Source organism: Triturus cristatus, chromosome 12, assembly GCF_964204655.1.
Source record: "Triturus cristatus chromosome 12, aTriCri1.1, whole genome shotgun sequence".
In the NCBI taxonomy this organism is placed as follows: Eukaryota; Metazoa; Chordata; class Amphibia; order Caudata; family Salamandridae; genus Triturus; species Triturus cristatus.
The window spans coordinates 310,556,879-310,572,861 of record NC_140595.1 but is presented as its reverse complement, the minus strand read 5'-3'; the positions used below and the strand labels follow the sequence as shown (position 1 = coordinate 310,572,861).

The 15,983-nt window shown below is 44.5% G+C and overlaps 1 protein-coding gene across 2 annotated transcripts in view; it reads left to right on the top strand.

The window, feature by feature from the left end:
• Positions 1–15,983, top strand: part of LOC146775949 (uncharacterized) — a 790,744-nt gene that overhangs the window by 769,633 nt on the left and 5,128 nt on the right. For both annotated transcript variants that reach the window (XM_085637356.1, XM_085637355.1), the window contains exon 12: positions 5,127–5,194. In XM_085637356.1, the coding sequence (XP_085493482.1) occupies positions 5,127–5,194 (68 nt within the window). The remainder of the gene's footprint in view (positions 1–5,126; positions 5,195–15,983) is intronic.

Below are 15,983 nucleotides of genomic sequence, written 5' to 3'. Positions count from 1 at the left end.
GGTCCCGTGCACTCCATGCCACTGGAATCAAGCTATCCTGGCTGAAGAGGGGTGAAACCCCGAAACCGGTCCTAGGATGCTTGTTTCCAGTCCAGGGAGGACCTGGCTTGGCAGTTCGGGCTGAACTGTACCCATGAGGCACAGGGTCAAGACTGATTTGCATATGGCTTGGTTCAAGCTGGAACGGCATGGTGAGCAAAAAGACGATGGATTTAGGCCCAGATCTCTGTACTGGGGTGAATGTATGACATTGTTCTGCATTCTGTCCATCACTGTTTTTTTTGCATTTGTCACCCCGAGTGGGAAGGGTATGCCCAGACGTGGGTCCCGTGCTCTCCATGCCACTGGAATCAAGCTATCCTGGCTGAAGAGGGGTGAAACCCCGAAACCGGTCCTAGGATGCTTGTTTCCAGTCCAGGGAGGACCTGGCTTGGCAGTTCGGGCTGGACTGTACCCATGAGGCACAGGGTCAAGACTGATTTGCATATGGCTGGGTTCAAGCTGGAACGGCATGGTGAGCAAAAAAACGATGGATTTAGGCCCAGATCTCTGTACTGGGGTGAATGTATGACATTGTTCTGCATTCTGTCCATCACTGTTTTTTTTGCATTTGTCACCCCGAGTGGGAAGGGTATGCCCAGACGTGGGTCCCGTGCTCTCCATGCCACTGGAATCAAGCTATCCTGGCTGAAGAGGGGTGAAACCCCGAAACCGGTCCTAGGATGCTTGTTTCCAGTCCAGGGAGGACCTGGCTTGGCAGTTCGGGCTGGACTGTACCCATGAGGCACAGGGTCAAGACTGATTTGCATATGGCTGGGTTCAAGCTGGAACGGCATGGTGAGCAAAAAAACGATGGATTTAGGCCCAGATCTCTGTACTGGGGTGAATGTATGACATTGTTCTGCATTCTGTCCATCACTGGTTTTTTTTTGCATTTGTCACCCCGAGTGGGAAGGGTATGCCCAGACGTGGGTCCCGTGCTCTCCGTGCCACTGGAATCAAGCTATCCTGGCTGAAGAGGGGTGAAACCCCGAAACCGGTCCTAGGATGCTTGTTTCCAGTCCAGGGAGGACCTGGCTTGGCAGTTCGGGCTGGACTGTACCCATGAGGCACAGGGTCAAGACTGATTTGCATATGGCTGGGTTCAAGCTGGAACGGCATGGTGAGCAAAAAAACGATGGATTTAGGCCCAGATCTCTGTACTGGGGTGAATGTATGACATTGTTCTGCATTCTGTCCATCACTGTTTTTTTTAACTTCCCATTATACAGCAGGTGAAAGCCCTGCCACCTTGCTGTTTGGGAGAGCCCTTGGGACAAAGCTACCACAATGGACCACGAGTCAAGTAATGGACACTGATGGGATTCGTGTCACAAACACTTCTAGCAAAGGCAAGATGAAGGTCTTTGTAGATAAGCACAGATGAGCTTAGTACACCGTCGTCAAAGAAGGAGACCGGACCCTAATCAAACAAAAACAGAAACACAAGACTGATGCCGATCCATTGAGAGTGGTGACAAGTAAAGGACATATGGTGACTGCTAAAAGTTTCCGAAAGTCCATTACAAGAGACTTGTCACATTTCAAGCATCTGCCTTGATGTTTGTCGGCTCCAGATATCATGAGTGAGACAAGTCCACCTGAGTGCCCAAGTCAAGCATCCGTGTCTACATCTATGATGCCAGATGACAGTGCTACTTCTTCACCTTGTACAACTCAATCTGGAATATTGGTGCAAGCACCTCGATAACTTATTGAGAAACTCTAATGTATATATGTTGTCTGTACGTTTTATTTAACAAAGGGGGAGATGCAGTGTTGTGTGACCATGTGCAGCAGGACCCTTGTGGTCCTTGCCAAACTCCTTACAAAGTTACGTAATCAGTTGGGAGGTATTCGGTGTGGTCAATAAAGTTTATGGCGTTGTGCGTTCAGTTAACTGTTGCATGCCAAAGAATAAAGATGTGTGTTACAGAGCTTTGTGTGTGGTATGTTCATTTGAGTGCTCCAGAGCTGGTGGAGAATGCAACATAATCAACATCACTTCAGCACTGATCTCTCTGGGCCTGAAAGGGATTCTTACAGCTGCTCGCTGCTCTTGCCCGGCAGTCAACCAAAGTCACCATAGCACAGCAAAAATGGCTTCACTCCACTCCACTCCACTCTAGCCCCTTGGGGAAGGCCCTGGTCTCCTCTGCCATCGTCAGTTCATAGTATGGGCCTAAAGCTGGGTCCCATTGTCTCTAGCTTTCTACCGGTGACCCTTAGGGTGCTGGCACCTCACTACCTCATTGCTAGCTTGATCCCCTTCATAGTGCACCCCCCAGGGCTTCAGGATGCCTCCCATGGACATGGTTTAAGCCTGCAGATTTTTTGAGGGACCATTATACATTACATGTGAGCATGTTCCACATAAATGAGGCAAAACCCAGCATGTTTTACAAATGCAAAACATGTGCCAAGGCAAAATGTCTTCTCAAAGAAGAGCAGAGTGTATATCACTCCAGAGGTAGTGTAAACTTTGCAACCACCATAGGCTTGCCTAGTAGTGGGAGAGAAAAGGTACCTCATGGAGCCTCCATTAGCACACAATTGGGCATGGATGAACTGACTACATCCGACGGAGAGAAAGCAGGCTTTCCCTTCTTCCCAAAGGCAGGTTTGGAGTGAGCTGGCATTGACCCAGCTTGTTCAACCATTCTCAATAACCTGGGTCTGTGCCACTGAACATCTGCATGTGGCATTTGAGAAATAGTTGGCACTACCCATAAGGGTTGGTGTCGTAAGGTGTTGCACTTACGTTTATGGGGTACCTCACCCCAAGCAACGAAGAAAGGATCAAGTGAGGTCCAGAGCTTACTGACTCAAATCAACTTCCATCAACCAGACTTTCCAGAATTGGTTCAACTGACAAGGGCCCTCCCCAACCCTACTACCACCATTCTTATCAAGAGGACTAAATTCAGAGGGATCAATATGGGACATGACCAGCAAACATAACTGCATGAGAGCTACAGGCATGGATAGAGTGCCAGCCTACATATTGGAATGTCTACAAAATGCCCCCAGAGGCAACTTTCTGTGCCCTAGTATTTATCTTCGTTACTTCCACTTTATGTGTGCTGAGGAGAAATATCTTTATTTCTCCTTGTTACTTCCTCTTTCCATGTGTGCTGCATTCAGCAGAACACATAGAAAGAGGAAAAAACCTCTCAGGATTGTTTTTGTGCAAGATGGTGCCCCTTCCTGCATAAAAACAATCCTGCCTACAACAAAGGAAGCCTTGCACCATGGTGCTTGGGTGCCTGCGCTGGTGTTAGTCTAACAAAACGGTGCCAGCACAAGGGACAAGGACAGGAAAGCGCCGTATTGGATAAATATGGCACATTCTGCCCTTTCCCTGTGAGGCAGGGCAGTGCAGCAAGATGACTTTCTGTACCACCCTGCGCCACAATATTCATAAATATGTCCCTTAATAGCTACCACGTTATAAAGTATACACTTGCATGCTCGCTGAAGCTACATCAGACACAGAGGTCGGATTGGCGCCTTTTTTTGCCAATGCAGTTCAGCACCAACAATGCTGCTCAGTATGTGCAACAACCTGTGGCAAAGCTAAGTGGTCGGCTAACGCTTTTCAAAGGGGAGACCTATTGGCTTTCCCAATGCTTATCAGTTATTAATAGTGTGCTAAAATATTTTCTGTCCCATTATTTATTGTGAGTATTTTTGTTTTCTGTGATAACTTTCGATATCCTGAGCTACTTTTCTATCATTCCTTTGCTCTCAATTACATGTTCTCTTTTTATCTAACTTAGGGGCTCATTAGGATGGAGGAAGGACCGCCACCGCCAGCCATTCGGTGGCAGTCCTTCGGTCTACCGACCACGATTTCCCCCCTGCCAAATTAGGATGGCGGGGGGAATCTTACAGCGACCGTGGCGGTCGCAAAGACCATCCGCCATGGAACCACCACAGGCAATCCTTACGATTGCCTGGTGGAGCGGTCTTCATCGGTATTAATGGGGGCGGTGCCTAGCAGGCACCGTCCACCAAATTACGATGTTGGCTGTAGACAGCCCTTCTATGGCGGTGGAACCGCCATGGAAAGGCTGGTGGGGATTGGGTTTGGGGGCCGGTTGCGGGCCCCCTTGTATTTGGGGAGGCGAGGATGCATTTGGGCGGTACCCATTGTACACCCCTATATTTCACAGCACTACGTGGCAGCCACAGTGTGGTGCCTGCCAAGTAGTGCTGTGAAATGTGCAACATGGCATATTAACATCGCGGCGGGTGCTGCTCTCAGCAGCACCCGCTACAATGTTAATGATCAAGATCCAACCACCATGGTGTAGGTCGCATCATGATCGGGTGTGTGGGACCGCCGCATGCATGGCGGACGGTCCCGGTTTACACCAGAATGGCGGACGGACTCAGTCCGTCCGCCATCCTAATTAGCCTCAAAGTGACGCCTTTCTTTAACCGTAAATTTTGCATGGTTGATTGATAAAACACAGTATTAACACACATTTCTCTTAGGATTGCTCTGTCGCCAAGGTAATCCATCCAAATATAAGCCTTACAGAGTGGTGGGTGGCTGGCTGGCTGGCTGGCTGGCTGTGCCACTGTGTGAGTGTGTGCCTGCAGTTATAAACACAACCTCATACTGGCACAGTGTGTGCCCGCTTACCACACCGGGCTACACATACATAATAGTACATAAAAGTTGCTGGGGCATATGCCTCACGTTGGTGTACATTAATGTACGGACCTTTTGGCAGGGGTGTAGCTACCAGTGGTGCAGCAGGTGCAGAGGCACTGGGGCCCAGGGGTCTGGGGAAGGGCTTAATTAGAGCCGGAGGTTTCCGGTGCTCACCACTGGGACATAATCATCAACACCAGCGCTTTTCATGAGCACCAGTGTAGGCACCGGAAGATCAAGAGGCCACGCCGAGACTCGAACTTGGTTCCCCAGTTCCGAAGTTGGCAGCTCTGGCCATTACGCCACATCCCCTCCCACCCCTCAAATTTGAATATGCAACCTTTCAGAGTTTTTAAAAAGTATAAGTGGAAGCAATATATTGTACTTCAATGTTGACATCCTTTCATTGTTTCCTGCACAACAGGAACAAGAACACGTATATGCAGACTGCAGCTGTGCAAACAAAGAAGTCTAAATCTGAGATACAGCAAGGTAAATTGTATGTTTATGACCCGTACATATTCTGGCTAGTTGCAGTATATTCAGTATGTTCGAGTTAGCAATCTGCCTAACAAAAATGCACGCTTTGAAGAACATGTTGAAACACTGCCCTCGTGTGGAATATAAAAGAACTTCATAAGCTTGCAGTGTAAGAGCGTGGTAGTACTGAATAATTAACTAACTCCCTTCATGGATGCCAGCGGTCATATTATTCTTTTTTGATTTTATATAGCACGAACATGTCCCAGGGGTTTAGGAGCCCTTTACACGAACACCGCAAGGATATTTGAGATATGCCACACTAAAAGTGAAAGCGAAAAACAGACATTTGAGAGAGTGGGATTTCATAACCCAAGTTTCCTTTATAGTCCACGTTTCTTAAGTTCCTTCTTAAAGGTAGCATGGCATGGGGTCGTACAGAGAGGATAGGAGGAAGAGCGCTCCAGATTCTGGTAGTTCTTCCGAAGAATTACTATTTCATGTGTGATTCTCTTTTGATGCTGGGCGGCTTCAGGAGTTGTGTGTTTCTCGAACCCTGTTTTAACTCGGAGACTTTCAATTTTACACTTAGGCAGACGGAAGACGAGGAATGCGGGGCCTTCCTTTATACTGAGTTCTCACCTCAATAAACGCGATTGGAGGGAAAGCAGGATAGGTGTGATATGATCAAATGTCTTGTGTCCAGTAATAAAGCGGCCGCAGCATGTAGAACTGCTTTGAGTAGGGCGTAGTGTGCTTTGTGGGTGCCTGAGAGGAGTGAGTTCCCGTAGTCTAGTCAGGAGAGACTCAACGCCTGAATAACTGATTTTAAGTCCTGTTCTGGAATGAGCAGCCTGATCCCCCAGATCAGCCTTAGTTGGAACCATGCCAGGCCATGATTTGGCTCTCGATGTTGAGGAGATTCTCGTGGATGAAGCCAAGTGACATGTTATTCTTAGCAAAGTTGGGTTGGCACCAGTAAAAGAATGAGTACTGGTGCCCAGAGCACTGCTCAAAAGCCGGTGGCTGGTGCAGTTAAACGTCGGTGCACAGAATGCCAAGGCTGTGTAGTCCTAAAGCCACCTCATGCCTCTTTAATCCACTACCAGACACTCAACAGAGATACTATGACGGCGGACTGCTGCTTCTGCACCTCACTTTAGTTTCAATTGTATCAGATGTCCTTGGGCAAACAGGCCCTGTGCCTCTGTAAGTCAGATCCTTAGCGGTAGAGGGGTTGGGCGTGCGCCAAGTGATGAAGTCCAAAGAATCAGTGTTTTAGTTTTCAATAAAGTCTTGATTTGCAATCAGTTAATTCACTCGAAATTGGTGATTTCATGTTCAGCCAATGCGTTTCGTTCTCAAGATGACGACTTTGTCAGGGCTCAATTGTTGTGTGTCCTTATGGTAAAGTAAGATTTATTGAAAAGGATGCCACTCCTAGGGTACAGTGGGTGCAGTACAGCCTAGCTCCAACTAGACCTCTTGCTCAGAGCATGAATAAGTTATCCATCATTTCGGTCGGTGTTCTAGGCAGTAACTCTGGAGACACTGAGGGTATCACGGGGCCTCGGTCGGCCTTGGAGGTAATTCTTAAAAGAGCGGTTCTCCAGCCACGATGAGCTCATCCGACCGAGGCCCCGTGATACCCTCAGTGTCTCCAGAGTTACTGTCTGGAACACCGACTGACGCAGAAGTGGAAGACCAGAGCAAGGCAAATAATACTGCAATATGCAGTACTTTCTGTGGTATTGATATATGTCTATTTTGCCATTTTAGCTCACTTTGAAACAGACGAAGTTCCAATATTATTGAAAATACAAGGATTTTCGTAAAAGGGAATGTGAGACACATTTAGGAATTCCATTTCACAATGAACTCCTCAAACCTGAAAGCTTTTTTCATGCGTAGATGCATATAAAAATTAAAAATACCCTTTTGATAGACTATCCTCACTACCTCCCAGGATAAAATAGTTTACATAAAACATACCCGGTTGCATGAAGCGAATATAAGCCCATGTGCTACCACTTCTTGCAATAAAAAGTGTAGCCTCTTTTTATCTTTGTGACCCAAATATACTTTAAATCTGGTCTTATGTTTCAGGTTTATTCTGTGTCCCCATTATGGTTCTCTGGAAGCACGTCTGTCCATTAAGAATCACCACTCTATATAGGTATTGGAAAAGACATATGTACAATGTATTGTAATGTATTGTATTGTATTGTAATTGCATTTATATAGCAATTACTGCCCCTGACGAGCATTTGAACCCTAGATGGATACCATTTCTCCCCATTAAGCCAGAACTTTGTGTATTAAGTTTATGATGGGTTCTCTTCAGGTAGACCAGTTTTTTTTCTAGGTAAATGGAAGCAGAATCCTGATGCACAGGCCCTTTGTCCCACATGTAGAAAAACAATAGAAGATATAGGTCATCTACTATTCTTTTGTCCGTTGTGCGAAAGAGAGGAATGAGGCACAATCCAGCTGCTTCCAGGATACTACAGACTAATACCGACCCCTTCATTGTTTATACTGTAGGTAGATGTCTATATGCAGTTTGGATGGTAAGGAAGTGGTTGAGCATCCTTTATAAATAAGATTATTCTAAATGCTCTAAGCTCTACCCCTATGAACAATTGGTGCAGCTACCGGATTTCCAGAAATGTTCTTAAAATCTCTCATTTTAACATCAATTTTGAAAGTGTTTTTAAGATCTGTTGTATAAGCTATTACTTAATTGTATGAGGTATGTGATCTTCGTAAAATGTACATGATTGATCTGTTGCCTGTGCGAGGTTTCGAATTCTATGTATATTGGCATCTAGTAGGGCTACTTTCTTTTTAGCTCTCGTATAGGCAGCGCATGCGCTGCCTCTACGAGGCATTACGTAATCTGTATACTTGGGTGAAACTCCGCCTCTTGCCTGTAGTTTCTCCTGCCGCTTGCCATTCGTTAACTGTGGCATTTATTTTGTTAGCGGGCTTATGGTTGGCTTGCGGTCCAATGCGGCACTTCCGCTTAGCTTCCCTTCGGCCGGAAGCAGCACCGACCAACTACAGTTTTGTTCCGCTGCTCGGCCTTTTCTATTAGTGTAGGGACTACTTCCTTGTTTGTCCCATGATGCAGTCTCTGCTGGGAATCCTGTTGCACCCAGATCCCGGATTGCCACCTGGGGAGCAGCACTTGTGCTGATGCTGCTCCCACTACACCCGAGAAGACCTCCTGCCGCTGCCCTGCGGCTGTTCCGCTGCTCCTGGGTGGCGCAAGACCAGCGGCTTCCCCTGCTCTGCCTGTGCGGCGAGATACTCCTCCATAATGCCTCCGGGATCGGACTTGGAGCTGGCGACTCCGTGAAGCACATACGGTACAGGGAGGTGAGGGGCTGGGGGTCATTAAATGTCTGCGGTGGCGGTGTACTTCAGCGGGACTTAGTTTTAGGAGGCGTGCTGAAGCAGCTTTTTTTAATGTTGCCTGACAACTACGTTTCTTCTTGCGAGATTTATGCTGGTGAGGGTACGGGTCGGAAATGCTACTGAGAGGAAGCCTGATCGGCTTGTAGGCCCGCGCTTTGCTTGTCTCCCCACCTCAGCTCATCACATAGGCTGGGAAATTGCGTGCCCCAGAAGCATGCGAGCCTTGCAAATGTGGTGCCATAAATATTTAAACGCGGTGGTACTGCATAATGTTAAAGTCAACAACATGCGAGCCTCACTAATACTGTGCTATAAATAATAAGAGCCTGAAGTTTGTAGTAGCTCTTTGACAGCCGCTCCCATCGTCAGTAGAACATAAATGTTTTTTAAACATCTACTTTAATTGGAATGGCAGCGCGCACAAATGGCTTCTAAACGTGAACTCTCCCATCCCTACAGTCAGTGGTATATTGAGTGGAGTTCTGCCTGTGTCGTGTCCAGACAGGTCAGAGGAAGCTGTAAGCAGTGGACGCACCAGCACAATCTCACATATCACAACACCGGGTGAGAGACCGCGGGTTAGAGACAGACTTTGGGGTGGCCCTTTTCTCAGAAAAATAAACATGCTGGCGTTTCTGGTAGAACCAGGAAATGATACGTAAAATAGAGCTTGTGAGATTCTTCAGTATTCCTTTTTAACCTGGAAATTCAACCTCTACCATAACCGCCAATTATTAATAATTTATATGGCTCTAAAATGCCTTTCGCTGGTTTCCATTTTGTATGTGTCATTATTATCTTATATTTCAAAGGGGGGGAAATCCCAATATTGATAATCTTAACGTTTTTTCAAATTTTATGTTACCTTTCTTGTTAGACCGGTAACTACTAGTCATGTGTCATCCCTAATGATTGCACTAGTTCACGTGCCTTCTCACTGATAAGAGTCCACACCCTACTCCCTTAAACTGACAAGGTACTCACATGGCGCATCATACCATGTGAGGCATCTTCAAACACTTAGAGATTTTGAGCTCACAGAGGTCGCCAGCTGTCATGTAAAGAATTTTACATGTGGTAGGGGCAAAACAACAAGCCTCACAATACAGAATATATTTCCAGGCTCGCATTAGGTGTTGCTTGTATATGATATGATATGTTGACCCACACTTGTCAGACAGCTATAAAATGCCATTCCCTTCTAGATTACTCTCTGCTCTGATCCAGCAAGCATAGATGTCCACCATTTCCCAAAAAATATCGAATATCAGGCTTAGATTTCCTTCAGCCTAATTCAGATTAGTTTTCAATGACTTTTTGTCATACTCCCATGCCAAATAAGTAGCTGAATCCAGCATCTACGTGGGCATAAGGAAAAGTAACACGGCAAAACGTTTATTTGTAAAGTGCATGTTCACCCTGAAAGGTATTGTAGGGATGACAAATGATTACTTGTAGTTTGCCCACCTTTTAAGGTTTATAAAGCTTCTTTAATTTGAAGTTGGTAAAGTTGTCATGGCCCATGGGACAGAAGGCCACTCATCTGTGAAGCGAGATAACTCATAGTAGGTTGTTTCATTAAGCCAGGGTCACTAACCCAACCCAGGATTTGTCTAGATTGATTGTGCAGGGCCTCGACTCCCTCTAGTGAGTGATTGTTGGTGAATCGCGTTTTTATAACTCATTGCCTATGTTCTATGGAGCGCAGACAATCAATTTGTGCAATGGCGAGGGTTGATGGGTTCTTGTTAGAGGACCCCACTAGCATTGCTTGGTCTTCAGTCCATCTTCAGCTCTAGTCAGTCAATAAAGAATAGATACCATTAGGAAGCAAAAACATGCCAACCAAGATCCTTCCTGAAAGGGAACTAGGATGTGCTGCCTGTGTCTAAACCCATCCTCTTCACTAATTTATAGAGAACATATCATGGGTGTGCAGCAGTGTTCATCGAAGCAATAAAAACTCAATAAAATATCCCAAGATAGACAAACTAATTTCCCTATGGAATTTGATATAAAATGCCCGCCTCCACAAAATTCAATATGCAATTGCCGACAATCATCATAAACTACGCCAACAAGACCATGGGTCCTTTATTGTGCCAGAGATGTTTTTCCAGCACTTCACACTGTAATTCTACTCCATAGTACATTGTGCACCTTCCATGACCATGCAATCCCTGATCACAGATTTGACACAGGTAGCAGAACAATATTTTCCATTAATTCCATAAAATGTTGTCCAACAATTTGGTGCAGCAATCAAATCCACAGCGTCTTCACCAGCCACAAAGTATATATGTACCTACCATAACCCTTTGCCATGAATGCCACTTGATATTGAGATAGTGCCACAATATTATTATAACTGATAGTATTCTTCAGAACCTACAAGATACTTCCATGTCTGTCGTTTTCATTAATGCTAAGGCTGTTTCCATTCCAACGTGCATTGTGTGTTCATAACAATAGTATCTTGTGTGCGGTTGTCTCTTGTATACAAAGGATGTGTGTATGTCAAAATGATTACAACGCTAATTCCATGCCACACGATTTTATCATACATTTCCAGGGATATTGCTATGCTGTGCAGAGCATGGATACAGATTATTCCAAAACTTGTGCAATAGATATGTGGTACTGCATACACTGGATATTCCGATGCGAGTTGTGCCATACATCTACAGAATGCTGCTGTGTCACTGAATGTGTTTGGGATGCTGCCAAACCACACACTATCATAAACACACAGGATATTTTCTGTGTCACACATTTTCAAAGAACCGCAAAATATTGCCTAAACACATTGACTTCTTATAAAGTCAATAGCCTCCATTAAATCTGCATAACAGACATTTATTTACAGTATGTATTTATAGGAATGTATGGGATTTTGCCATGTCTTGTATTTTTCCATCAGTGCCGATAGATTTCCACCCTTCAGGGCTTGTATGGACATTCAGGCATTTTCTACTGAGCTACAAACTAGGGAGCTGATTGTAGGGCGGACGGCCATGATCTAGCCCTCAAAGCACAATCGCCCCCTCTGTGGTTAAAAAGCCCTGGAGATTTTTACTGTGACAGCTTGCTCTTCATTTTCTCATTCTGGCAGCCCCAGTATGCTATTTTTACGTCTCGCCTAGGCAGCGCTTGCACTGTCTCTTCTACATATGCTGGATATAGGCATAAAGCTCCACCCACTTTACATCCACCTTTTTAATTCACTCCAGTCACAGTCCTTTGTAAATGGCGGCTTTTCATTAGTCAATAGGCTTAGTAGTCCCTCCTTAGTACCGCATTTTCTCTTCTTGTAACCTCCCATGAGGACAGCCTCTGTTACATGTGTTGTCACTTGATACGTTTTAATTACATCCTTCAGCACTATTTTCTTAAATGTCTACACTGTTTTTTTACTTTTGCTACAATCGCGGCACCCACCATTTACCTTTAAACATCTTAAGCTAAAGCACGGGTGCGCAATTGTTTCAAAAGTAAAGACAGGGAAATAAAATGTTTTTATGTTTTGTTTTAGTTTTGAAGCTCTGGCATTACTGAAAGTTTGAGCTAGTGGTGTTGCATTAATATTAGCAACGCCAATAGCTAAATATTTCACTAATGCGAGACCTATTGCATTGCAAATGCTTGTTTATATATTTTTATGTGTTTAGAATTTATTGTTATTTTGTGGTAATTGAGGTTTCATTCTACACACATTCTTTTCATGGCAGAGATTCCGCACCAGGTGCGGAGAGCCCCCCAAGACCATGCCCCCCCCCACCTCCACGAGTGCCGAGGCCGATTGTGAATCAGGTCCTGAGTTTTACCTTCATATGAATTGTGATATTTCAAAGTGGGAGATCAATGTATTATGTCAAATTAAGTGTTTAATTCCCTTTTCTCATTTTTTTTTATATATGTTGATTATTTTTTACTGTATTTATTAGTACATATGTTCAATGTTACTGTTTTTTATGATATCTGTTTATGTTGTATGGAGGTTTTTCCCTGAAATAAACATGATAATGAATGAAAAGTATGGCTTCAACTTTTTCCTAAAATGGAGCAGCATTGAGGCGGCTTTGATGGAGACGTGGGAGGAGGGTGAGTTGTTTCAGATCTTGGGTGCTTTGTTAAAATTCTTCGTAATTAAATGGATCCCTTCTGCCACCTATGCCTCACTTATATGGTTGTCTTAATATTCTCAGTCATTTCTCGAACTGGACATGATGGCTCTTAGAAGATTAATTTCCTTCCTCACTAAATCCTTCCCAAAGTGTTATGGATGCAATTCATGCTCACCTTATTGTGCTGCTTCTCTTTGGTTGCCACACTTACCTGTTTTTTTAAAGCAGGTAGAGCCAATGCAAAATCTTTGTTAGGCCTAATGTATCTGGAACTTGTCCGACAACATGACACTAAGGCCAACATGTTGTTATCCTTCCACACAAGACAGTCAACCCTTATTCACAGTGATGTGCTGGTTGACCAGAATATGAACAGACAAAGTTTCAAAAGCTTAATTAAACTGTGGAAGATGAAAATACTCTGAGAGCCCTCTAAAGTCTAATACAACTATAAGAGCAAAATACAGCAAGTACCAAAAATATTTAATTACTAAGTGTGAATTTGCGAAGCAACGGTCTAGCGCTAGCACATGATGATCAAGTCACTTCAGTTTCACATTTCCTTTATACAGCTCCGATAACAAAACAAGCAGAGATTACAACACATGATGTTACATAAAGCTCCAGATAGCAGCTAACAAGCAAGTGTCCGTCTCTTCTCATGCAAAGAATGTGAGGAGACCTTGAAGACTTGTTTCAGGGGGTGCCATAGAATACCGACTTCACTAAACGTGTAGGTCTTGCTTATCTGTGCCAAATTCAGAACAAGGCTACACTTACTCAAACAGACAGGCTGGTCTAGTGTCAGCTCGCAAACGTGTCTTAAATGATCATACGAAAAGCACGTTAACATCTAGGACCGAGAGCGGCGCAGTCTGACACAGACTTTGGTGCTCCCCAATTGATCTCGTCACTAAAACATAGTGATCAAGTTCGATAATCAATAATGAGACATTCTTCAAGAATGACAGACACCAGTTATGATTTGAAATGTTAAGTAAGTATTATGTGGCAAAGTACACGAAATACGCCACCAGTAAGGTTAGCAGAAAAGCGTACAAGCCATAAGTACAAAGAACTCAAAGTTCTGTATAGATTCGCCTTTTAAAGGTGCAACGCTTACAAGAGATCGGATTAAGAGACGCTGCCCTTAATTGGTTTGTGTCTTTTTTTATCAGGCAGATCATTTCAAGTAATCTCACCCCCTTATGGCTCTCAGGTGCAGCTCGCACAACACAGGGTTCCACAGGGCTCGGCTTTGAGCCCAACATTATTTAATATCTACGTTCAACCATTGGCTGGCATTGCAAAAAGTAGAGGCCTCTCTATGGTCTCATAAACTGATGATACCCAGCTGTTTATCTCTTTATCCAACACCTCTGACCAACGCATCACCAAGTTTCGAAATGACATGATGGCCATCGCAGAATGGATGGCAGCCAACTGTCTCCAGCTGAATGCTAGCAAATCCGAGATCCTCCTTCTAGGAAGGGACATGCATCTCTGGAGTGATCAATGATGGCCTGCCGCTTTGGGAGCCCCCTACACTCCTAGGAAAAGGTTAAAAACCTGGGCATCTGATTCGACTGTGCTCTCACCTTTCAGGCTCAGACAAAATCTGTGGCTGGCAGCTGCTTCATTCTCTTACGTGGACTGAAGCCTCTGCTTGGGTTTTTTGATGCTCAAATACACCACACCATCATCCAATCCACTATCCTCTACAGACTAGATTATTCTAACTCCCTTTACCTAGGTGCCAATAAAGTGGGCATAAATCGGCTTCAGAGGGTGCAGAACACCACTGCTCGGACCCTCTTCACCCTCCCAAAATCCTGCCCTACTTCCAAATTCATACGTAAATTGCACTGGCTCCCGGTAGAAAGGAGAATCCACTTGAAATCCTTGTGCATCTCCCACAAAATCTTTTACGCCCACGTACCTCCCATCCTAGCCAATCTTCTTACCCCCTATGTACCAGAATGCCCACTCCGCTCCTCCAATCAACATCTGTTACGTGCTCCAAGTGATAGAAGAGCACGGGCGGGAGGCTGGTCGTTTCGGACATTAGCCCCCTCGCTATGGAATGCTCTTCCAGGCACTATCAGGAACATTCAAGACCATGGGGCTTTCAGGAGAGCAGTTCAGACCCGGCTCTTCCCTAAATAACCCTTCTTTGCTTCCAACTCTCGGTCTGGTAATCTGTGGACCTAGCGCTGGGACGCCTTTACAAATCCAATAGCATGACATAACAAAGGTGGGGAATAGGGGGTTCCAGTGTACAGATAGATGCATGTCCTTTTATAGGAATTTAGACAAAGGGCCTGATTTAGATCTCTGCAGATGAGTTACTCCGTCACAACCGTAACGGATATCCCGTCCGCCAAAATATAAATCATATTGGATTTAATGGGATTTATTTTTTAGCAAACGGGATATCCATCACCATTGTGACGGAGTAACCCGTCCGCCGAGATCTAACTCAGGCCCAAAGACTTTCATACATTCTACACAAGTACATGGTTACCAGGATATGCACCAATAAGGTACAAGCAAGAGGAAACATTTTACTACAGAATACATTCGGGATGCTCTCATAGTAGTGTTACATGGCATTTAGCTGTTCTTACCGTTTTTTCAAACATACTAGTTGATACATTGTATGCCGATAGCTTGGGACATCTAGAACATTCTTGTTTAAGCACAGTGCTGGGAGAAGTCTCTGGAACGTTCTTTAGTTGTTAGAGTAAATTTGCACTTTTTTATTTGAGAAGAAACTGCAATACTAGTCATCGCGTGGTATACTATGATAGTGATTCAAGATGGAGGACATTTTACACAGGTTAAGTTAGATAGCTCAGGTTCTACTGCATTTAAAGTGAGAAAAGGGAAACAGCTCTTACAGTAGTATGTTTAAAATATGTGTTAATGTGCAATAATGCAAAGGCTTTGGTAGATCTTAAAGCAAGTGTAAAAACGATTTTACAGTTTGTAGACTGCTGGACCTGGGTATAGAAATAGAACTGTCTGAGTGAGTGACAGAAAGAGGGTAGTGCCAATGTAATTACTTAATCCATGTTGGTCCTCAGCTTGCCTCCTTGGTCACCATCTTAAGTTCTAAATCAGAACTAGTTTCACGAGGCTTCGCATTAGGGCTGGTTAAAACCAATGAAAGAATGGGTAATTGGCCAGGTTTTGTGACTTGCATCAGGTTCAGTCTTTAAAACACATTTTGCTCTTCTGTCCGTAATTCAAAGTTA